The 26,090-nt window shown below is 39.6% G+C and overlaps 1 protein-coding gene across 5 annotated transcripts in view; it reads right to left on the reverse strand.

Moving 5' to 3' along the window:
- Positions 1–26,090, reverse strand: part of TENM3 (teneurin transmembrane protein 3) — a 582,429-nt gene that overhangs the window by 21,868 nt on the left and 534,471 nt on the right. For all 5 annotated transcript variants that reach the window (XM_046648641.1, XM_046648644.1, XM_046648643.1 and 2 more), the window contains 4 exons: positions 19,954–20,186; positions 18,716–18,870; positions 17,077–17,951; positions 666–841 (listed from right to left, as the gene is read on the reverse strand). In XM_046648641.1, the coding sequence (XP_046504597.1) occupies positions 666–841; positions 17,077–17,951; positions 18,716–18,870; positions 19,954–20,186 (1,439 nt within the window). The remainder of the gene's footprint in view (positions 1–665; positions 842–17,076; positions 17,952–18,715; positions 18,871–19,953; positions 20,187–26,090) is intronic.

The following is a 26,090-nucleotide window of genomic DNA, read 5'->3' on the forward strand; positions in this document are numbered from 1 at the left end:
TGGTAAAAAAAAAAAATGAGTCAAAGAAGTTTAACTCAGATTTAGTAATTATTCTTAGAGCTACAACCTCACCATTGCAATTGTCATTGTAAATAGGCTTTTTCAAGATTACATCAAGAAGGAATATGGCAGGCAGTTCCATTATGGAGATATTGGAAATATATGCCTATAGACTGAATGAAAAAAACAAAAGTCCAGATAGTACATAAATGAGTACTTGGTATTTGGTATAAAATTTCCAGTGACCACATCATATGCAGATTCAAATACTGCATCACGCATGGATTTAGAAAATCCTCTGCCTCAAATTACCGTTCTTCCAGGGTCGTGAGGATGACATGCTCTGGAGAACGGTGGATGACTCAGAAAGGGTCTGATCATGCACGCAAAGCGTTGGAATTAAGTCACTTCATTAAACAGGAGTGAAAAAAGATACTATTTCTAGGTTAACATATTGTTTTATATATTCTGTGATTTTAAATATGTATACATTACTAAATAAACATTACATGTAGACATTAGACTATTTCATCAATATCTCTAGAGGTTTCTATTTTCCCCTTCCCTTTTCTGGTTCATCTTAGAAAACGGAGGTTGCCACATTCTATTTTGGGTGCTAGTGGTACTTTAAAATGATCAGTTGGAAACTACGCTTTTGTGTTTACCTTGAACCATGGTGTAGAAAGAGTCGATCGAGGACAAATTTGAAGTGATGCTGACATCTTCGTCTCGGCTGGAAGACTCAATGTCCACTGTGATAGCCTTGTCCATGTCTCCATGAAGGTTTGTGACCACGCCGGTTGGAAATGTAACATTTGTCAGGCGACCTTCACTGTCATAACTAAATAAAAGAGGCATTAACTTGGTGTTAACTAGAACCTGCCAGTCCTTCCTCCTTATAAATATGATAGGCAGCAATATTAGCTGCACAGATCTGGAAGAATATTTGTCTTTGCGCAAGAGCTATGCAGAGTGAGGACTTCAAACATGCTTTGAAGTAATCAAAAGCCTGTTTAATATAGAAAAACCTCACCGGTGAGAGCCAGAGTAAACAGACCAGCTCTCCATCGCAGCACATTATTCTTTGAAGTGTGACCAAAATGCTCCCGCACAGCTAATTTGCTGTTTCAAAGGGAACATGTTTGCTGATATTAAATTCCTTAGTATTCCGCCATATTTTCTACAAAGTAGATTTAATTCGCTGTTACATCAGTTTTTAAAGTTTTACCAACTTACGTCCTCTAGGGCAGTGCGATGTGAATATATATATATATATATATACAACTTTGTCAAAACAGTATGTATACATACATGTATGTATTTGCATGTGTAAAAACATTCTTTTAGTGCCTTGAGACATCTTCAACAAATTAATAAAATAAAGCCTTTTAACAGCTTCCTTATTTCTCAGTGATTGACATAATTTGTAATGGTAAATTGGGACTTAAATGTTGGCGGGGGTGGTGATAATCTTTCTTGTCTATACTGACGTTGTAGGAATGGGTGATATCTTGAATGATGATTTATTATGTTTGCTGAAGTGAGATGTAATATTTCCTGACATTTAATAATTATTTACTTTTTTATTATATACTTACTCTTTTTTAGCATATACATATAAAGGGAACTTACAATTTAAATGTTAACTTTTTTTTTTAAAGATTGGCACCTGCGCTAACATCTGTTACCCATCTTTTTTTTTTTTTTCTTCTTCTCCCCAAAGCTCCCTGGTACATAGTTGTGTAATCTAGTTGTGAGTGCCTCTGCTTGTGCTATATGGGATGCTGCATCAACATGACCTGATGAGCGGTGCCATGTCTGTGCCCAGGATCTGAACCGGCGACACCCTGGGCCACTGAAGCAGAGCATGCAAACTTAACCACTCAGCCACGGGGGCTGGCCCCTAGGATATATTTTTAAAAGCTGTCCTATAATCATAAATATACATTATAGATACAACATTTTACTGAAGAATTGACTTTTTTGTGACTTTTCTATTTGTGGTAGCACCAGAGAAAATTTCAAAACTGACATTGTGGCTTGAAGAAAGAAAAAAAAAGAAGCAAGTTCTGGATGAAAAACTAGGGACTTCGTTGGGCCAAAAATATAGTTAAGATTAGATTTCAGATTAAGTTGCTTCATTAATAAAAGGTCCAAGCAAAACGGAGACTTGAACTGTGTCCTACTTAAAATGAGCCCAGATGCAGAATGAGCAGAGGAAGAACCTTAGGAGCGACAGACAGAAGTCACCAGGGGAGAAAACAGTGGGGGAGGGTCATATTAATGGGTGCAAACATGGGACAAGGAGAAAAAGAGTAGAAAAAAGTACTTAAATGATATTTTGGAATAAAAAGGTAGAGGGTTTTTGGAGAGTAAAAATTAGCTTTGAAAAATGTGGTTAGTAATTAGAAGATTCCAGATAATAAAGGTAGAGAAGATTTAGCCAGGGCAATGTCATGGTGGAGATAGGCAGGAAGAAAGGAGAAAGGAGAGACAGGGGAAGTCTGTTTAGAGCCCAGGGATGAGCTGATCCCATTAATTCAGTGGAGACAATATCAGTCAGATCATGGGTTTGACCGACTTGATCTGACAGTCTGCTGTGCTGCTCGGCCAGCCGCAGGAATTAGCACTCAGGAGGGAGAAGCGAGCAATGGAGAAACGAAGAGAAAGAAAATGCACCATTAAGTGTAATCATTGTTGGGACCTACAAAAGGCAGAGCTGGAATAAAAAAGCTGACTCCTTCGCCTGCCCGCTGACCCAAATGCCCGTGGCAGATTAAGGCATCAGTGAAAGAAACGCAACACGGTTTATTGCTGTCATTGCTTTTTCGAAGCAATTATTGCTCTTGAAGAAACAAATACGCACAGGTTTACTTATACTGCAGAGAAGTTACAGAATTATCCACAAAACCCAGCTAAAGTTCAATCTTAACCCGGACATCATTCTTGCCTCACTGTACGTCTCTCACAGTATGATGGGAAGAATGTGTTAATGTGTTTTTAAGAAATTAACATCCTTCTGAATGCTCCTGTATAAAAGATAATTCAGTACTGCCTTGTCTGCCCTCCTCTCTTAGAGATGGAAAAATGAGAATATGATGTGGTTTGATGACTTGATTGGGCTCTTTTGCATCTTATGAGTGGACCACAACTGGGACTTTCATGTGCCGGACCCCAGGTCCACCAGTCTTCTGTAAATCCCAGTGCCTGATGTAAAGTGGAGCCCGCCGCTTAATGCAGACGATGCCACCAGCCAGCACTTTGCTGATTCACTCTTGCAGCTGTCACTCACTTGCCCTTTTGCGACCCTTTTGCTGGTTTATGTTTCCTGGCTCCATTCAATCTAAAGCTGGAACGTCACCTTTCTCCAGCAGCAAGCCTTTCTCCCACCTTTGCCTCTGCTCTTTCATTGGCTTACCACACATTCCCCGTCCTGCTGGGCAGGCATTTCGTATCACAGGATACTGAGCGCACTGTGATAGAGCACGGGATGCTGCGCATTCAGACGCTAACTTATTAGCCTTTGGTTCTTTGGGGAATAAACATACAAGTAACCTTTGCAGGTAGTGCAGCTAGAATGACCTAGGGTTAAGCTGGGATCTTAGTGGCCCCACTTCACAGGTTAGCCCTGCAAGTTCTGAATTTGTGCCTTCAGAGGAGTGGCTGAATCCGAGTGAAGGCACGGAGAGGGCTGAGGTGTTTGCATGAGGTGGGCCAGGAAGGCTGCTGTGATCTAAGGCGCCCAGAGCTGCTACCTAACCAGTCACTTAACAGTTTCTGAAAAAGCTTATGTGCAAGTCACAATGTGAGGCTCCTGTGGATACACAAGGATAAGAAGTCTGGCTGGGGAAAGAAGTCATACACACGAAAACTTCCTGTTGCAAAGGAGTGCCACGTGAATGGTACAGATTCCCAGAGCACTCAAGTGCAGAGAGAGGAGGTAGTGTTATGCTGGAGCAGTGAGGGAAGGGCCGCGTCAAGGTGGGGCCCTAAGTCAGACTGGGAAATAGATGCAGGATTTAGACAGGCTGATAAGGCATGAGATGGCACTGCAGTCAGGAAAACAGCAAGGGTAAGGGCGTGGAGGAGTGGAGACGAAGGGCTGTGGGGAGTTCGGGGCAAAAGTGCACAAGAGGAGGGTCCATGAAGGGCCCATCAGACAGCAGAGGGAGGCCCTGGGCAGTGTCCTCACTGGGGACTGTCCGGGAGCTGAAGAAGGCTATAAAGGAAAGCTGATGTCATGGCAGCACTGATGGAGCCCAGAGGCAGGGTGACAGGGACGCGGGGAGGACTTCCTGGACTTCCCAATTTTACAAATCAGGACCAAAAAAAATCAAGGACCAACAGAGGGTTTTTAAATAAAAAGCTATCCCCCGTGACCTCCATCATTTCATAAAGAAAGGCCATTTAAACCGACCAAAGGTAGGAAGGACCGAACCTCAGGGCGAGTGCCCACTCTTTAAAAGAAATAAGTGAAGCTTTATGAAAAAATTCTCCACATCATCGTTATTTACTTTTTTCATTTCACTGTGGATCCATGAAAACTTCTTCATGGATTAGCATCTATGCCAAAAGAAATGAAAACAAGATGGATGACAGACATTAAAATTACCGGGGGGACTCTGGAGAAGGGAGTGAGAGAAAATGAGTAGTCCAAGATGACTTTTCAGGGACTTCAGAAATGGCAGGCGGACTCTTCTTCACCTCGGCAAAAGCAGAAAAGCAACGCTCCAGCAAATGGCCAACTGTCCCCTGAAGTCCTCTGACGCTGGTTCCTCAGAGAGGCCTTCCCATAGACGCCTCTGGTCATATTCTCTGCTTGTGTGCAACTTTGTGGCTCTACTTAATGTTGCTTGGCCTCGCTGGCGAACGAGCCCTGGCCAGCGTGTATATCTGAGACATAGTTTTCTGTTATTAGCTTTTTGAATTTACAATGCAATATAGGCTCCAGGGAATTTGACTAGGACATCAACTTCACGCTCTCCATTCCACTCATCTGGTCTTAGCCTCACAGCTTCAAATTCATAACACAGCACATTCTTTTTGCTCCCGGTTGACCCCTCTTCACAAAAGACTCACTGGAAAAGACAAGCTCCCTCAGGCTCTTAATGACCTTCTGCTCTTTCACTGATGAGAAGCCCTTACTTGATGTTTATCTATTTGTTCATCTTTAATTTTGATTGCGTTTTTGCCTAGACTTGCTGTTTTGGCCTCCGTGGTATATGTTTAAATCTCTTTCTAAGTTTCCTAAGCAGTGGGCTTATCAAGAAATGCCCCAGAGAGTCAGAGCGTCTGCCATTCTCAGTTGAAAATGCTGTATTCATCCTGAGCTGAAATTTTCTCTCTCTCCCCCTTATAGACGTGAAGTTCTCAACTCTTCATTTTCCCTCCATAATGTGTCTCAGATATTTATCTGCCCATTCCCGTGGTTGTCTTCGATTTTAAAACTGGTCTTTTGTCTTTCCCTGTACTCACTGACACCAAATTAATCTCCTGAAACACCACGATTATAATACTTTTCTGCTTAAACATCTTTAGTGGCTCCTCAACTGAGAGAAAAATTGACCGACTTAGACAGTTACCCACACATGTCAATAGACTATTGATATTGCAAATTTATTCGTGTGGAAACAATTTGCAGTTCGCAAAAACTTTCTTTAAAACTCAACAGCAGGATTATCTACTGTCTTCAATACTTCCCCATAAAATGGCTTCCTTAATCAAATGTTATGTTTTTAAAATTACCTTCTGCTTTTAGGAAAAATCTGTGTAAATCAGAGCAGGGCGTTAGAGAAGCCAGTAAACCAAAGACAAGCAGTTATAACTCTGGAGAAGTGGAGCTGTTTTCAGGGGTGGAATGTCCTTCATCCCTTGTGCTAATTGTTGGCTTATAATTCAGCCTGACACGGAATTGGTCTGTCTCAAAAATGAGAAAAACTCATGTACTTACTCATATAATGTTGGCAATGCCCTTCTCCCAAACCTTTCTTCTTTTCACCTATAGAAGAGTGAATGGGAGCCAGCTAAAGGTATGTTTTATCACTGGCTGGAGAAACCAGCCTGATTTGAGAAGGCAAGACAGCAGTAGATGTTTGTTTGGGTTCCTTCTGGAGACCTCTGGATGAGATAAATGTTCAACTTTAGTCATGACTGGTGTCTTGCCCAGGGCCATCCCAGAATAAGCCTCCTCTGAGAGCTGCTTAGTGGGGGTACATCCGTTCGCTGTAAGACTTGAATCACAGTAAGGACTCCCATGAACGACTTACCTAACCTGTCTTTCTCCCTAATGTCTCCTTATATAGAGGGAGAGCCTTTTCCTCCATCTATTGGCGTTCCTTAGGTTCCAGTTTCCTTCCATAGTTTAACAGCCAGCAAAAACAAAAAATTTATCCCTCCAATCTTGCCATCTGCTATAGCAATGCTTTTTTCACAATGCTAATTTGTAACAACCTCTTCTCTGTTATTGTGGTAAAGTAGAACAAAGTTACTAACCCTATCATAACAAAAACGTATGCAGAAATCTTTCCTTGATCCTCATTCCTGATGAAGGACATGCAGAAACAGCAAAAACAGAACAGAACCTGATTTAAACTCCTAATGGTGGACGGAGTTGGAATCCTAACAGCAATAATGCGATTTGTAACACTAACAGCAAAGGAATTTGTATTCAAGTATTCCAGGAATGAATCTCAGGTTTATGTATTTTAACAACTATCTCATAGACAAATCATCATTTCTTTGAATTCAGTAGCAATGTTGTCAGTAAGAAATCCTCAAAAATCAGGTTCTGGATAGAAAATGCAAAATGCTTCCATCACGAAGGTAAGCAGAGCAATCAACCAACTCCTAAATCACGGGCTCATTTGGTACTTAGCGGACTGCTACCCACATATTACCAAAAATGACGGGAAAATGCAAAATAAGGAAGACAAGAGAAAGCATTATTTTCCATGATTTTCGTATCAAGTGCTAAGAGGACCTTGATGAGAAAGGGTGAGACTTGCATGGTGCGGGAGGCAGTTAACACTTATCTAAATTTCTTTGCTGCTGTAGCATTTCATTCAGAGGTCTTCGTGATGGGGCAAATTCTGACCAGAGCTTTGCACCCTAAAACCAGCAAGGGCAGTAGCCCGCAGTCAAGCCACTATTCTCTTTTTTCAAACACCCCAGACAACATGAGTTCAGAGGAGCACAGACAAGACAGACCTTTCCTCCTTCACCTCTGGTCCTGCCCTTTCTTTGAACATTGAGCCCAGTGATAAATGGTCACAGACGTGACATACTTTTCAAAGATGAATTCAAGAAAAGTGACCCAATGCCTCTTTCCTTACACAGTCATTACCACATCAGGGAGAAGTGACAAATTGACAAAGCCCAGCTCTGAAATTCATAGGCCTTGAGACAAAGGCATCCAAGTCAGGACATTCCAGAATTAGTTCCCTTTGGGGTTTGAAGGGTTCTACGTTAGCCATCATTAAGAGAAGGATCATAGTCAAGTCATTCTTCTTTTGTTTGTTTATTGACTGGAGAAGGCTGACAGGAATAGGACACATCTTATTTATTTGGATAACAGTTCTGGTGCAGGTCTTGAAATGCAGACTTGCTAGACAGCTGATGTCAAGGGCAATTTTTGCTCCAAAGAGTCTGTGAAGCAAGACTACGCCTGCCCGCATCCTCCTGGATTTATTCCATGGGGCCTGGATGTGCTCAGAGGACGTGCCCACCCTTTTCTTTTGTCTTCCTCTATTTTGGCACCTGTTCTGCCAGACACGGACCCCCACCCAGGAAATGGCTGTGCAGTAAGTGAGGAGAAGGAGGGATCTGGGACACTTGTGCTAAGTTGGGAAGGTTAAAAAAAAGTAGAAAGCCTATTTGGAAAGAGAAATTTATTTATTACTATAAATTACTACCACCAGCATAATATGTTAGCTATTATTTGACGGAAGGTATTGTTTTCCAGAAACGCAATATGCCCAACTATTTTAGCAAAGGAAATTTGGGAACTTGTTAAATGTTGTTTCTTTTGGAATAAGCCTTGACAGGGGCCTATGAAAAGCTGGGGAGAAATGGCAGAATCACAGATTTTTTTAGAATAGGAAGGGATTTTTAATTACTAAGAAGCCTTTCATTTTACAGGTGAGGGTGCACAATTTTAGAGAGGTACTGTGACTTGCCCAAAGTCACACGGTTAGGAGCAAGTGACAAAATCAGGAAGGAACCCAGGTTCTGTTTCCAAATCCAGCGCTTTCTCCTGTCAGGCTGTGCTGCCCCTCAGAAGAGAGAACAAAGAGAGGACAGAAAGAAAGCAGCATCAAGGAGCTAATGAAACGTCGATGACTTGGAAAACTGGGGAGAACAGGAAGGAACTGGAAGGAAAAACAAACGCAGTAGTGAACAGATTCAGAATGGAAGGTGAAAAAATATTTAGACGAAAATGTTGTCTATTCACGAGCTTTAAGGGAGAAAATGAACACCGAGAAGGGTGAGAAGTGAGGGAAAGCAGAGGAACGGCCAAAATTGGGCAGCAAGGGAGCAAAAGGGAGCAACACAGAGATGATGTAGTGTTCAAGAGGCACAGATTTGAAGGTGTCAAAAAATTCGGCATATGGTGTCCAGTAGCAGCAAGCGGACCCTAAGGTGTTAACACGGGCACTGTCTTTATTGCTAAGCCACAGGAAACTCCAGTCTGTGAATTCACGAATTCACACATTTTTTTTTCCTTTTGTAACTAGATCTTCTGCATTCCCCTTCAGTGTGATTTCATTCGGACTCATGGCTTCAGTTCTTTCCATGGTTTCACGTCCACATCTCTACAAGTGGCTTCTCCTAAGTTCGAACCAGCCATTTGCGACCACGTGCCAGAGTGTACTATGGGAACCTCAAATTCATCATTTCCAAATCCAGACTCATCCTTTGCCCCCCAACCTGCTTCTTCCCTGTATTTCCCCATCCACGTGGTCACCTAAGTGAGCAGATCGTCTTTCACCCGCCTCTCTTGCATTCAGTCACGAAGTGCTATTTCATTTCCTAATGATTAATCTACTTCTTTCTCTGTAATTTGTGCCCAACCGTGGTTCAGGTCTTCATTTCTCAACTACATTCACTATCTCCTAACTTCTCCTAACCTTCTGCTTTTCTATATGGAATCCATCCATATATTGTGGCCTGACTGACTATGTTGCTTCCCGGTAAAACTCCTTTAAGAGAGCCCTGTGTACCCAGGATGGAAGATCACCAGCCACGTCAGTACCCTCTCTGCCACCACCTCCCTCTCTAGTCTCATCTTCCTCCTTCCCCACACACATTCTATGCTTGGAGCTGCATGTTCTTTCCAACACCTGCCATGCTCCGGCTCCTGAGAAAATGCTCTCTTCTGGCCTAGAACATTCTACCTCTGTTTGCTAACCTTTTTCATACCTTTTCAAGACTAAGCTTAAAAACTAACCCCTTGGGAAGTTCCTCTTACCTTGTGCTTGTCCCCAGTGCCCAAGCTGAGTTAGGCGATCCTCCCCCAGACCCCACAGCATCTTGAACACCTGTGTCTTAGCTCCTTCCTTCCTTCTTTCCTCCCTCCCTTCCTTTCTTTCTTTCTTTGAGGAAGATTAGCCCTGAGCTAACATCTGCTGCCAATCCTCCTCTTTTTGCTGAGGAAGACTGGCCCTGAGCTAACATCCATGCCCATCCTCCTCTACTTTATATGTGGGACGCCTGCCACAGCATGGGTTGCCAAGTGGTGCCATGTCTGCACCCGGGATCCGAACCGGCGAACCCTGGGCCACCGAAGCGGAACATGCGCACTTAACCACTGTGCCACGGGACTGGCCCTCTTACCATTCTTATAGTCATTTACTTCTCTGTCTCCCCCAGTGGACTCTGAGCTCCTCGAAAGGAAGGAATGTTCTTTTAGCTCTGCATTCTCTGGCATCTAACACCAGTACCTGGCACGTGATAAATTCTCATTGAATGAATCTGTACAAGAGTGAGTAAATGATTGCCAAGAAACTTGTGGATAAACAGGAAGCCTTGATCACCAAAGGGTGATGGCTATGAGGTTTGAAGTAATTTAATAATTTGCTAATCAGTGTGCATTTGCAACGTAACACTTAAGGACTTTCATTTTTTTTTTTAGGTGGCATAATTGCTTTTGGAAAAAGTGTCTCCCTGGGGGCTGGTGTTGCCTGGACTGGTCCCAAATGGGACTAACCACACCTGTGGGAACACCTTTGTGTTAAGGAGAATGAAGTACACTTTAAAAATTAAGCTAGAAAAACAGAACTCATTATTCCATTAATAAGGCATAATGAACTAATCTAATAGAATATGCACATATGGATATGTACATGATGATAAACTGCAGAGTGTAACCTTTCTCACGAGCTCTAAATGATAAATAACCATTGCATAAACTCATTCCTGTAGGTCTTAAAGGTTTACAGTTTAGCCATCCTGACTATTCTTTGCTTTATGGAGGAACTGTCTGATGCATTTAGATCCTCAGCCATTTTGCTCCTCTGGATTATAACATTCTTGCAATATTTCTTTTGTTACTCTAACTGATCCATCTTAAAAACATCATCACCTGTGAGTAAAGAACTTTCGTCTAATTTCAGGGAAGTCCTATGCTTGCCTTTATTAGAACTCGGTTCCTTCTTTTGTTTTCTAGAGTTTGAAATAGAATGAAGTCTTCCTTCTAGCTGATGCTTAACTTACATTCCTTAAATACTTATATTAATTAACTGTTCCTTTAGATAAACCGTAAGTTTTTTCAGCTTTTGCTTTTTATACACTGTTTTTCATTAAAAGGCCACAGATGGGAAAATCTTAATTTATATAAGACTTAAAATCTTCAAGTAAAGGGAACAAAATCTAGTTTTTAGACAGAGAAACAAAGTGGTATTTCTTTACATAAACGCTTCTCAGAGGTTTTTGAGGGTCTCTCTCCCTTTAAGAAGCACAGATTTACCAAACTTTGGGATGAACTGGCGTCTAGGAAATCTGTTTTGAAGTGTGTGAGAGTGTGTTTATGAGATGTGGTATGGTGATGGATGGGAAGGATGCTCAGTGAGGAATAGGGTGGTTTGAAGCACGTGATGGTCTCCCCAAACATCTTATCCCCTTCATGGATTGCTTCGTCTAACCCTGGCAGAGAGTTCAGAAGAGAACAGTATCTCTTTAGTTCTGCATTTGCAGCCTCAAGACATTCCGAAGCCATTCCAGGATCCTGGAATATAGGCAACGGGCTTTCTCTGGGAGGCTGAGGAGTTAGGGCAGCCAGGCTGAGGGCTGCTGAGGGTGCTTTTATTTTTATATCCTAGGAATGAGCCAGAGATGCTGGCTAGTCTCTGGAGAAGACCCAATTGTTGAGCATCAGGTCTGTGACTGTAAAAAAATACAAAGTTCCCTTCCACAGCTTGTCAATGTGTAAACTTCTTGCCCCGTTACTGAACTATCCTTTCCAAGAGCTGGTGCATATAACTCAGCCTTGGGTAAATTGTTCGATAATCGCCGTGTAAGGGAAGTTGCTGACGCACACAGATGCGAGGCTCTCCGATTGTCTAATTTAGACAGTTATGTAGTTGGTTTACAGAGGAAATTCAACACTTTTGGAAGCTGCATTTACTCACTCTTGAACCATTATGGAGCAACTTAATACATCTAGAAAATTAATTTGCTAATGGAACACACGGAAAGAATTAACATAGCCTTGAAACTATCGATACACTGCAAATTATACTGAGAAATTTTATTTTATATTATATACTGAGATATATTGAGAAAATCTGGCTAACCAATTTTTACTTTTCCTGGGATTTTTTTCTAATAATGTGAATAACATACCATTTCCCCGTTTCCCTTTCTGCTTTGAAACCTGGACAGAACTAATTATTTCTTAAAACTAGACTGCAGAAGAAAATTGGATTAAATCAAGTATTAATAAAAGTGTTGCCTTTGTCTATGAAGAAAATAAGAAACAAAAAAAAGGAAAATAAAAGAACCAAGCACTATTTTTAGATATGTATTTATAAAACGGGCTCTTTTTGGTGAGGAAGATTGGCCCCGAGCTAACATCTGTTGTCTATCTTCTTTTTTTTTTCTCTCCCCAAAGCCCCAGTACGTAGCCGTATATCCTAGTTGTAGGTCATTCTAGTTCTTCTATGTGGGACGCTGTCACAGCATGGCTTGATGAGCAGTGTGTAGATCTGCGCCCAGGACCTGAACTGGTGAACTCTGGGCTGCCAAAGGGAAGTGTGCGCACTTATCCAGTTGGCCACTGGCTGGTCCCTGGGTTGTTTTGTTTTTAACACAATTTTTGGCAGAAATAACAATGAAACGTGGTTTCAGTGTTTGAGTCTTTAGGGTTGGATGTCAGAGGTCTATAATTGAAAGGTTATTCTCTCCTTCTGTCCTAATTTTTCTAACATCAGAAGCTACTGCAGTAATACACACATAAGGAGAAGACAACACAGGACAGATGTCAGGCTGTTTAGACGTGATTCCATGTCAATGGGAATGGACACATCTTTTCTAATTTGCAGTAACTGTCATTGAGTTTTCCAAATTATCTGTGCTATCTGTACACTACTTTGCATTCGTAGCAGAGGTACTATTTACACGGCCTCTCTTTCCTCCTCTGAGACGCCTTTTTTGATACTCTCCCGGAGCATCAGCACTGACGTCAGTGGGGTCGTGGGTTTGCCAAGGGCGCAGTGTTAAGTTCGTTATAAAGCAATGGTTCAGGAGCTCATTCTGAAATTGCTAAGCTTGAATGAGGGACCAGAAAGCACCCAAATGAGAAGCCAGAGACCTACCTAAATGTGTAAAAGTTGAAACTCATTTATTTGCTCTGTAAATCTGAATATGGCTCACGAAAAATCACAGAGTCAGCTCCACAAATAGAAGGCTCCAAACATCCCGACTCCCAAGACAGGAAAACAGCCACGAACCTGGTACTGTGCATGGACGTATCAGCCAGAAGTTCCAGCTTTCTGTTCCATGTTGTCTTCTTTAACCAGACAGAGGAGCCTCTAGCTATGCCTGCACGGTTTGTATTTTATAGGGGTAAGCAAGCAGAGAACTGTGAAATGCCATTTACTATTAAATAATTTATTCTATTGCCCAATTCAATACACTGGATCTGCTCTTGTGTGCATTGAAGTGGAAGAACTGAGGTTTGGGGATGAACTTTTTTAATAATAAATTTTCAGGTGGTGAGATCTTTTTGGTCTCCCTGGAATTACTCCAGCTAAGAAATGATAGTGTGTGATAATTGTTTTTAAATGGTTTGAAGAGCAGCATGCAACAGTCTCTACAAGTGAAGGGAGTAACTAGACTTATCATAGGGTCATCACACGAGGGGACCCCTTTAGCCACTTGGACATCCTTTCTGCTGCCCAGCAAGTCAATGGAAGAGGAAGTCTGAGACAAGATGGCTTATTCAATCAGTAATAAATAATTATGCGGTTCAGGAAACATATTAGTCTAACTCAGAGATTTCAAAGCTGAGTTCTAAACCATCTGATACCTACTTCATCTTCCTATCATACCATCCAGTGGCACGTCTGAGAACACTGGCCACTTCCCTAATGAATGACAGCAGGCACATAATAACTACAAGTAACGTGGAGAGAAATTGCTGCCAAGAAGAAAATATCTCCAGTTTTTGAAATGAAGGTTCTTGTGCTTTGAAAACCATCTGTGTACCCTAAAAAGTCACCTATTTTATTGGTGACAGATAAGAATCTTAAGTTGGGAACCAGGTTTTCTTTTCCTAGGATCATCCTTTCTGATATGAGGTACAAGAATATTGCTGAACTGCATTAGCACAACATTCCAGGAGTCGTGAGAGCCACAAAAATAATTAAATAGTTTGCATTTTATAAAATACTTTTTCACATTTCATTCTGTACTCACAGCCCTACCGAGACACACTAATGATAAACTAAAGCTTGTACTAAGGAAAAAAGTAATAAAATTAAAACATCTAAGTAATCTGAACTAATTCTCTTTTAAAATTTCTTTGATAGGAACTATAGCAACTGTACTTTTGTTGGTGGGTAAATTTATGGATTCCAGGTTTTTTTCCATCTGCTTCTATCCTATAAAGTTTCATCTCAAGGCTTTTTTAGACATGAGGTTAGCTAAAAAGCTGGACACATACAAATGGGAATTTGGGCTGAAAAGTTTAATTTCTCTTTGCAAGGCATTTGTGCAGAAAGATGATTATAGAGCAGGTATCTGCTCTAGGGACCGGTGTCACGAAAGTCAGAGAAAACAGGTGTTTTCCAATTGGGAATAGTGATTTTTTCCCCCCTACAATCTCACTGTGGTTTTGGTAAAACCCTGACCATTGTCAAATCTTTCACATCCCTTCTTTATGAAATTACCAAGTGCCCTTATCACATCTAAATTAGACAAATAGTACTATAAATATATGAAGGGAAATATATGTACTAGTATTCTGGGAGGTGGCCAGCCCATGCATAGCTACGAACACCAAGGAAGTCTGATAGGTATGGGGCGCCCCTGGCTGCCTCTACTGGACCCTTCACATCCAGTCATGCGTCCAAGTCAGGATGTCATAAGCATGAACTCTTGGTGTCAAGGCTCTGATGAGTAGAGATAGGGGCTGCGTTCACCCATCAGCAGTCTCAAAATGTGCCGCTCTGTCAGAAGACAGAGAGAGCTTCTGGAGGGGCAGCCTGACAGTGACACTCCCCTCCCTTCTTTTAGGCACTTACTGTACTTTGGAATGTGTTTAAAGGTTCTTACACTTAGAAGAGGTGGGCATGTTCTTTCCCAACTAAATTATAGAATGTATGGAACGAAAAAAAGATGATTTGTCATTCTGATACGACGACTGAATTACTTAGGTTAAGCACTCTACTTTTTCTGTCTCATATTGTAATACACTGTTTTGCAAAATGCACACGTTTCTTAGAAATTTTTTAATCATGTCTTTGCTGCAAACATCTAGAGGGAAATCAACAAGAACTCTGCTTTCTAAAAGCAATATTTCTGTTAATTTTATTGGAAAAGTTATTTTTTAAACACTGGTTTGTTAAACCACTATCTTATTAAATTATAACAAACACACACACATATATGCATATAATTATGAGGTTTATATTTGGTACAATATTTTAATAATACTTTTTGGAATAGTTGCCTTTACTGTAAGTTATCTAGATATGACTTAATAGACATCCTTTAAATACGATGTGTAATGAATTTGTATTAGTAAAATATGATTATGATATATTTCAATTAATTAAAAACTTCCATTCTTTAAAACAAGGTTTGCCCATTATATTCACAAGATCAACTTGCCAACTCAACCTCTACTTTAGCCGTTGTGCCGATTCTTGACTAAATCTAAAATTTTTGGAGGGTGTTTGTTACTAGAGAAATGTGTCTTCTTTGTGCACCATAATTTAACAAAAGGTGAAAATCCCAAATCTGTTTATCCTATCCCACATTGCTCCACCAATGGAGTGCATCCCTTTCTCCAATTTTCCAAACTTGATTACAATTCATTTGCAGGCCATAAGCAAACCACTGTATCTGTTGCAAGCAGTTCATGTGTCCATAGTAACCCACATGATGAACTTCCGTGCAGTGTCAATTCGCAGGAACAAATAAGGACACATTCAGAAATGGCCCACAGAGCAGAGCTCGAGTCCTAGATTGTCCTAAGAATTTATTTCTCTATTTTTTCCGCTGCTTTCAACTAAACTGAAACCCTACCAATGCCACCATCATTTCCTGAAGATCTGATAATCAGAGCAGCTCTCCTGGCCAGTCTCATCTGATGGGGGCACTTTTTCTGTCCTCTTTTCTGCCTCTTTGGCAATATAGCCTGCTATCACTTTGAAAACGGTGCAAAAGAAGTGCTTTCCATTAACTTCCAATTTATTCCTTTCCTATTGCGATCCTAAAATGAGCAAATGGAATGTTAAGAGCAGAATTTTAATGTAACTCAATTGAAAAGGTTTGCTCCTCTGACAAAATCCTGCTGCTGGGGAACACTCATTTTATTACAAGGGAATCTGTCAAAAAAGAAAAGCAATTCAAGCTACAGGAGAACGAAGCTTTATGTATAAGATCCATTCCAGAAAAGTTGTACGGAAAATATTTGTATATTGGATCATTTTTTCTACTGACTTTTATTGTAATTTTAGAGGTGTGCTCCTACAGAAAATACTTCTGCTTCAGCACATCATGGAGACATCACACTAAGGAGCTCAATATTCATTTCTCAATATTCATTTGCATTTGTCAACATGCCATCTCTGTACATCTAATTTCTCCTTATGATTTGTGCAATGTTAGTGACGGGAACAGGTAATCGAAAATGATTTTACACAGGCACTCACTGCAAAGGACATATAGCATAAAAAATACAACGGCTAATTCTCCTTTCGTTCTAATCGACCTCATAAAATGTGCCTGTTCAAAGAGCACATTGCCTGGGCCACTACTCCACAGATTTAGTAGAAAGCCCTGGCTGGGTGAGTCTCATACTTTTTCATAGGCTTTTAGAGCACCCAGCAATTCCTGATTTGCTTTTAGTGGGAGGGTCTTTTCAGTGCAGTTTAGATTGTCAATAACTAACCAGAAGAACATTTGCGGTACTGATGTAATCAGCTAAGTTCACTGTAAATGGTTTTAAAGTTCCTCTTCAGTGACAGCTCCCAACACAGTCAGCTTTATCACACGCGTAAATGTTAACCCAAAGGGTTTAAGCCCCCAACCAAAGTTGGAGTACGTTTCTCAGAAGATTTGCTGCTAATGTACTAGGTCTGTATGAAGCAACACGTTCACCCTTAAGCAGAGGTAGATTTACCATGATGCTAACGAAACTTAAGCTTCAGGGTTTCCCACTTGTTTGAGTCCCTTCCAAGGTCCTGAGTCTAATTCTGTCTTCTTTTTTCAGAACGAAGGATCCAAAAACTATAAAAGCTCCAGGCCCCAAAAAACCTGGATCCCACCTCTCTTTAAGAATACATTATTATGATTTTAGATTATATTGTTATATCACAGTATTTTATAATCAGAGTAGAATTCTGATATACTTACTCAAAAAACGTTGTCCATCCAGTTTCATCGCTTTTAGTGGCTAAAAGGCCACTATTGCCATGGTAAGTAAACAAAACTAATTCTAGTCCTTGAGCGGTCATGCTTTTCAAACATCCGTTTGTTCCTATTGTCAACCATATCACTTGGTTATCTGGAGAGACCACTCGAACTGGCATCCGATTCGGGTCGCGTCTAATTCTAAGGGTATTGCCATTGCTGTCTGTCACAGCAGTAATGTCATTGTCATTGCTGTAGCTAAAATTGTACAGGTAATCACCAGTGACTAAACTTACAGTATATTGGTGAGTGCCATTGATGTCAAAGATATAAAGCTCTTGATCAGTTGGAGAGGCAACTTCATAAAAGTTCACAGAGTTAAGTGAAGGCTTATTCTTTGAAACAGCCCGGATCCGTATATTTCCTAGGTCTGCAATATACAGGGTACCATCTGGAGAAGCAGCTAGGGAGGACGGAGCATTAAGTTTGGCATCTTTGGCGTAGCCATCTCCACTCTGGTAACAGTCACAGTTGGCATCGTTTTTGCAGTCACACTCAGAAGGTATTCCAGCCACCAGGGAGATCTCCCCATCTGTTGTGACCTGCCGTATTCGGTTAATTTTCTTTTCATCGGTTTCAGTAATGTAGAGGACCCCACTGTAGGACACAGCGATGGCAGTAGCTGATTCCAGTGTCGTCTGAACTGCGTGCTTCCCCACAGAATATTCCACTCCTGGAACCTGACAGTGCATGGGCCGTCCAGCAGCAATGCGCACTTGGCGATTTTCAGTGATCTGTAAAACTACATTATTATCCAGGACATAAATGGAGTTATCCATAGGGTTAATGGCTAGGTCAGTGGGCCATTCTAGACGTACCTTAATAAAAAAGAAATGGTCTGGTTAGTCAGCTACTGCACTGCAGTTAATTTGCTAGAAGAGTAAATTAGACCATTTGAGGAAATTACCCTTAATTTGATAAACTGTTTCAAAATTCCTTTTTGAATAGCTACAGTAAAATAAACTTAAAAATTTCGAGTGGAGACGAATATAGGAAATAACATTTTATTTAAGAATGCAGCTTATTAAAACATTGGCAAGTTACAGCCAAATAGCAAATGAACCTCTTAGTAGTAAGTTAATAGATACCAATGAGATATGAACACATATGTTCCCGTTAGCAGTAATAACCACCAAATGTCGGGCTTTCTAGGTTAGCGTTCTATTGTGTTTTCAATCAGGCCAATAGTAAAGTTCCTAATTCTAAATATAAGCCCCTTGGGACTGATCATAGCAGGTTCATGCTACTATTTAAGGAGCTCATGCAATCAAAAGATTAGAGATTTAAGCTATTTTGTTCTTTCTGGAATATCTGGCTGCTGCTCTTTTACTGGCATTTTATTACAAATGCTTAGCATTTCTTAGTGACAATTGTTCTGTATCTCACCGAATTCATCAAACGCAGAATTATAGAAGAAAATAACTTTTTATTAGTGTCTGAGATCCATTTAAATGGAGCAGCTTTATCAGAACTACCACTACACACATATATACAGGTTAACAGGTGCCATCAGGGTCTACTGACATAGTAAATCAAGCCACTTAGAAGATAAACAAACAATTCAGCTTAATATTTTAACTACCTGGCTGATGTGCATGCTAGTGTCACAAGTTAAAGGTCTGGCTGAAGTCAGATCATTAGAGCCCAGGAGAGTTGATATGATTCCATTTTGATCAACTTTTCTGATCATGGTTCCATCAACAAAGTAGATTAATCCATTCTTATCAATTGCCATTCCTTTATCCAAGAGAAGTAAGTGTTACTAATCTTTCAAAAATGATTAATTTTGATTAAACATTTAGGCTCATCATTAAACTCAACATTTAACCCCAGGATAACATGGGTGATGGGTAGCGGCTAGGAGTGTAGATTGTGAACACACGAGGAAAAACCCAACATAAGCATTTACAACACAAATAAATGTAAAATGTAATAAAGAAATAGCCCAAATTGCTAGGACTCTCTGGTTAGTGTGTGAATCATCTATGTAGTGCCCGTGTTTTAAATATAAAATTATAATGTTGTTGTCTATAAATTATAGAAACCGATCAGATTCTGTTATGCTGAACTTAGAGTAACTATGTTCTAACAAAAATAGATCTAAGCTAAGGGTAGTGTTTTGTTGACCTTGCCACAATGAAATTTGCTATTATGAATAATTCAGTACAACAAATACTTCTTTCCAGGCCTTGTTCACATAATAGTCACTAGCTATAATGAAAAAGAAAGAAAGCCTCAAACCAAGAAACACCATAATGAATGGCACAACACATGAGCAAGGAGTCAGTCCTGGCTGGTTTAAAAGCTAGAAACCTTTATCACATAGAATTTTAGCCCTTATTACCTCCAGAAATTCCTCACAGCAAGCATTTTTTTTTCCCATGGCATAGAAACAAAAGTTTAACAGCTCCAAACTGGTGAGGGCTAAGAGGGTTGCTTAGCGATGCTTTTTAAAGAGCCCTGGGATTCATTCCTGACAAAGAAATTCCAGGACAATGAAAGAATTTGGACACTTTCTTGAAGTTTAACAGGATGTGACCTGAATAATACAGAGTAGTTGCTTTATTCTTTGAAAAGTTGAAAAAATGGTATGATAATAAAAAATGCCAAGAACCCAATATTTACTGTAAAATCAACTTAGGATTTTAGCAGTTTCACGCTAAATGCCTTTTGAAAACACTAGACATGAAACAGCTTTCCAGAACACAGTTGAGGGTAAAATGTTAGACTCAGCATTAAACACAATCAGGCACTAAATGGATTTTCCACTTTTTTTTTTTTTTAATAAAAAGAAATCCGAAAATTGATAAATGCCGGTACCTTTGGGACTCATGAGTGTGGCTTCCACAGCCTTCCCTCCATCCCCACATCTGGCTTCATCAAAGGGAAGGCATTGCTCTCCTGTTCCTGCAACCACTTCAGCATTTTTAGTCAAGTCTTTTGCACCCGTAAGTGACTTGGGGCGATAAATTCTGCGGGTGTTAGTATCAGAAACATACAAATCTCCCGTGACTGGATCAGTTGCAAGGTAGTATCTATGAGCTGGGTTGCTGCTGTAAAAAAAAGGATCATACATAAACATCACAAGAGGGTTACTCCTAATACATGGAGAGAAATGAAAAGCAAAATAAAACAGACCATGAGAAACGGATTATAAACTGAAATCTCCTATCAGATTGGAAAATGAACAGCATGTTTAATAATGACTTAAAAGAATGACTTAAAAGAATTGGTAGCCATCTCTGATATGACTGTTTTCCTTCCTTGCCTGTTGCCGAGGGTTTAACAGTTTGTTAAGACAGCCATTTAAAAAATAATTACCTTTGGAAGGCAATAGGACTCTAGCCTAAAACAAAGAAGCGCGTTCTCTAAACATTTTTGGTGCAATGCAAAGCCACTAATAAATTGCCCTTGAGTAACAGACATAAAGTTTATTTCAGGGGAAGGGCGTCTCTGTGCAACTCTCCTGTGAAGTATAACATACTACTGAGTTCACTCGAACTTCATCACAGAGAATTCTCTGCTGTTTTCTCTTGCTACAAAACCAAATCAAATCAGACCCTGAAGAAATGTAGCATTGTGTCTGTCTTGGTTGTTCTATCACAACCCAGAAAGGTAATCTGATGCAGTTACAATGTTTCTCCTGAGCTATGGGGTTAAATACTAAAATGAGGTCATTCAAGGGTAGGAGACAGGCTCAGTTGGTGGCCAAGGCAACGAGTCAGAATGCTAGATCCATCAGTTTTATTTTTAAAGTTTGTAAATGAAGCTGCTCTAAAACCTGTCTATGAATTTCGTGAGATACAGATATTTGTTCACAAAACACAATGCCTCAATTTTATAAACGTAAAGTAGTGCAAGTGTAAACTATTTTATATCCCATTTCCTGTAAAAAATGGTAAGACCAACATTATCAAGGAATAAACAAATTATGACACTTGGTTGGAATTAAAAAATTAATCTCCTTACAAAAACTGAACACCACATTCTTAGAAAGTCATTTGGTACCATGTGCCAATATCGCCTTCTGAAAAAAATTCTAAAAAGAGTTTAAATGATTTGGTGTCCCAACAAAGATGTCCACTGATAAGAATCCACCAGATTCCACACTTTTGGATAACAAAATTGGTTTTACTAATTCATCCTCCTTCTTTCTCTCTCTCTCTCTCTCTACACATACACACACAATTATATTTTTGTTTCCATTTATTTTATATGTGAATATCTAAAATATGTAATATAAATCTACCTATATGAAAATATTTATTCTGACTAGTGGTTTAGTAGTTTTCTCATTACTAATTAGGTTCTAATGAAACAATTCTCACTACTTAAACCTCTTCCTTTTAAGTGGGGAATATACGTATTTCATTGTTCCTGCAACATTCTGCTGTTAAAATAATAGGTTCTAGTTTCTGCTAGTGTTTGTCACATTGGTGGAAGGGCTGACCACTCATGGAGTCTGTAGGGACGTTCTGGAGCTCTGAAAAGCTCTATGGCTGTGATGTTGGCAACAGAAATACTGAGACACACAAAGGCCTGAAAACCCTCAGTTTTGGGGTCTCCTTTCCAGTCTTTCAGATCTTTTAGTGACAAGAGACAGATTAGTGCAAGAGGTCTTGAGTGTGTAAACATGTGTGAAAGGGTGAAAAGTGATATGAAGAATTCATAAAGAGGTGCAAGTCATTTGAAACAAAAACATTTCACAATGCTGGGTTATACCAAATAATCAACTTGCCATGCTAAGTGTTATCATATCATTTTTCTAAGTTGATGCCTGAAATTTCAAATGCGGCAAAAGGCATATTGTGTTCTGTAATGCGGTGGTTGATTACTTCACCATGAAGTGAAAAGTCACATATCAATATAACATTCAGAGCAATTTCATAGCGGTTTTTGCTTTTGTTTTGTTTTTCTATAAACCGTCTGATACTGGCAGAGCTGGCCTTTCAGGTCTATATAGTTGGTGACAGAGCTGCAGTTCAATCAAGCTGGGTCTCTTTTGAAAGACATGACGTTGGAGAGACTTCTCTAGTCTTTCCTATCTCCCTGATTATATACTAATTATGAATAGTTGTATAGTTGGTTATGAATGCATACACACACACACTTTATTTTCTTGTCATTTTATATCTATGAGCATGATCTCTGGACCAGTTTGCCTGGGGTTGAATCCTAGCTTCATTACTAACTGTGTGACCTTGGGCATGTTATCTAACTTATCTGTGCCTCAGATTCCTTATCTGTAAAGGTGCTAATAATCATATATATTTCATAGGATCTAAGAGGATTACATGAACTAATATATGGAAAATCCTTAGAACAGTGCCTAGCACATAATACATACTCAATAAGCATTAGCTGCTCTTAATATTTGCTTGTGTTCTTTCTCCTCTTACACTGCAACAGTCTTTTGCTTTGTAACTCTACACAACAGAGAAGTGCAATAATTGTAGTTAACTACAGCTTGACTTGCTTTCTGAAAATGTTAATAAGGAAAAACATTATCTAAATCTGGATAGGTTCAAATTTGTATCCTCAGTTCTCCTATTATACTATAACATCCTAAATTATTAAAACAATGCAGACCTTTCTGAAAACATCCACTCTGAATTATTTCTAGAGTAATGATGCTAAAGGAAAATGAATCATGTATGCTTTTTCACAATGTTCCTCATTTTGAGGGAAAAAAACAAGAGATTTCAAGGTGGCTGCTTGAGTAGTAGTGACATTCTTTAGCTACGGCATGAGTTTTCTTGGTGCAAAAATAACAGACTGGTTCAGGTCATAAGCTTTGCCTTTATGGGCGTTGGTTTTATTTTAGTAAGATAGTAATAACAAAATGTCCAAAGTGGTGCTTATATTTGCTATTTCCTGTCTTGAAACAACTCCTTCCTTGAAGATACAGAAATTTCTAAATCAAGCAACATATACCAATGGTTTTAAAAATGTCCATCAAATGAAAGGTCTAATTTTGCACACAACTCTATCGTCTGGAAGAAACATGTGGAGGAGTATGTGGCCCTGGAGAAAACAATTCAGCTCTGGAAATAGTCCCTCCAGAATGGTGGGAGATGAGAATTGGGTAAATTCTCTGCAGAGAAGCCTAGGCTGGCAAATTAGAGCTGGTTCTTAGATCCCAGCCTCTCTTAAATGAAAAGGGGGATCAGTACTGAAAGACCAAAAGGAAAAAAAGTGGGTTTGGAAATGTGTAGTTGACAGACTGGTGGCGGAGAAGCTCCGAGCAGTATGTGCCATGGGCCTGGGATTCAAGGACACCCAATTTAAGCAGAGAGAGTTTTCTGACAGGGTGAGCTGGTACTTGCTCTCCAAATTCCCGAAAAGCCAAAGCACTAGAGAGGCTGGTGCGGTGGTACAAAGAGAGGTGAGTGTTCAGATCCGTAATATAACTCGTGTAAAGATGTGAGCCTACGATGACTGAAAACAATTTGCCGCTGGCAGCTGGAGGGCAAGAATTTACAAAAGGCACAATTTGGGGGAATCTGTTCAAAAGGAGGAGCACAACAGCCTTTGAGATTTTCATTTCAGAAAGGTTCAAAATAACACTCAGATTTTGATGGACAGCAGCAAAACCAAAGAAACTGAGATCAAGTTAAGAACCTTTAGTATTCTGTATCTTGCTTCTTGATGCATTCAATCGTGTAGATCATCGATTTTATCAAGCCACCTTCTCTACGGTCTTATGCAATTAGACCCAGATCCGGGGGTAAAGGCAGACTAGATTTGCTCATCCATTTTGTCATAATTCAGCCTTCTTAGATTAGAGAAACATTCACAAGGAAGAAGGTATAGAATAGATATTATCAGCACTTTTATCTTTTTAGTTGGAAATTATGCCACAGCGCTTAGAACCCAGACCATTTGAAGAAGCGTAAATTATATTTATGCTTATTTATTTTTATTTTATTAATTATATTTATATTTATGCGAAAAAGTAGGCTACCTGTTTGCCAGCTACCAAAAGACTGTTTAGATTATCATAAGCAGAACTTTGGAACGTGATATTTCTGTGCCTGCTTGATTTTTAAATATTAAGTCAATAAGAAGTGCTGAACCAATTCTTTACGATTTTGTATCTAAACTTTAATTGATTCAAATTCACAGACCTGTAATTGACACTTTCTTTGATCTTTTAATTGGTAATATAATATTCACAAAGTTGATTTTCGGTCCTACATGTTTCAGTGCCCCTTGGCTGGTATTAGTTAATTAAAGTTCTTTTATTTTGAAATTTTAAAGAATTGGAACAGGGATAAGCTAAAATTTACTACCCACAAAAAAGATTTGTTAGCAAACTAATACTATAAACATCATAGGGGGAAATATTTAGCATATCTAAGAGAAACTTATTTTTCAAGCATTTCAGAAGCTTCCTCTTATGTAAAAAACTTAATATGTTGATTGAGTAGTGTTTATATCTTTTCATTAAAATGTAGCTAGGGACTTTTATTTGATATAATATCCTGGCAGTTCTTATTAAATTTGGCATGACAGAATACTTTGAATTTTAAAATAATAAAGACTATGTGTTTTTATATTTATTTTGTTATTCAATATTTTTAGTAATTATTTCCATTAGTCCAATTAATGAGGCTGTTGATAGTATGTGAAACTTGGTACGAGGACAAGAAGCATGCAGTTTTATTTTTTACTTAATCATTAACAGCTGACCACAGTGTTCATTTTTATAGGCTTAGACACATTTTTCAATTTCTTTTTCTTCCAATCACCTATTCCTAAGCCTCTCATTACTTTTATGCTAGCCAGGAAAGTGGGGATAAGGAGGAAGCCAGGCAGATCCTATCAGCCAGTAAAAGAGAGATGACATAGGTAGGCAAAAAGGAAGAGTCACCTGAAAAGAATTTTAATTTTTTAAGCTAAATGAGGAAGTTTCAATGAGCTGAAACATCTTGCTTTTGTTAAGTCAGTTTTGCTTAATTAGTTATTAAGCTAACGGAATCTCTATTTTTGTCAACGATTTTTTCATCTGTTTGATGACCTGGGGTCAAAAACCTTGGATGTTTTCTACATCTTCCTCTTCCTTATCACCCGTGTACAGTGTGTCCCTTCTCTGCCCTCCTTTATTTTATTGGTCGATTTCCTTCATTGCTAGCCATCCTATTTTTGGTACCTAGTGTGGGGGATCAGAATTGGCCACCCCAAAATATGTCTCTTTGCCTTGATTGTTTTTAAGAACAAAAGACTCAAGAAATTTTGACCTTCCCTCCAACTGCCTAAAATAATTTAAGATAGAAGGCCTGTTCCAGGAAGGAGCTAACACCACAGTAATACCATAAGCTAATACCATAATACACATGTAGTGTAATGTAAAATGTGCCTCTCGGGTCACATTGTCTATAGACAGCCCAGCAAACACCTGTTTAACAAATATTTGCATTTCCATCTCCATGTAAGCTGCCTTCCTCCCCTCAGAAGTCTTCAACATCCTCCTTTGTCTTTAGCTGAAGATGGTATTTAAGGCGGCAGCTTTGGCCATTCTGGTGAGTTAGTTTTCCTTGGTTTCTCCCATGTATACACGTTATTAAACTTCGATTTTCTCCCGTTATGCTGTCTCATTTCAATTTAATTTAATCCTTCTTAGCCAGAAGGACCTAAAGAGTAGAGGAATTGTCTTCCTCCCCTACACTAGCATCTCATGGTTTCATGTAACATCTTTCTAACTAATCTTCAAGTCACACTGAACACTGATACCAGATTAATCTTCCTAAAAGGCCACTTTGAGTATACCATGATCTTGTTCAAGATCAGAAAACGGTTCCCCACTGTCTCTGTTGTCCTATAGGCTAGAAGAGTAACTCCTTAGAGCATTCAAGGTCCTAAGCAATCTGACCCCAATCTGCCTTTCTCCCTGTATCTCTCCTTTTTACCAACATGAATCCCCTGCTCCACGTTCAGGTGGCTCTGATTCATCTCAG

This window comes from Equus quagga, chromosome 22, assembly GCF_021613505.1.
Source record: "Equus quagga isolate Etosha38 chromosome 22, UCLA_HA_Equagga_1.0, whole genome shotgun sequence".
Classification (NCBI taxonomy): domain Eukaryota; kingdom Metazoa; phylum Chordata; class Mammalia; order Perissodactyla; family Equidae; genus Equus; species Equus quagga.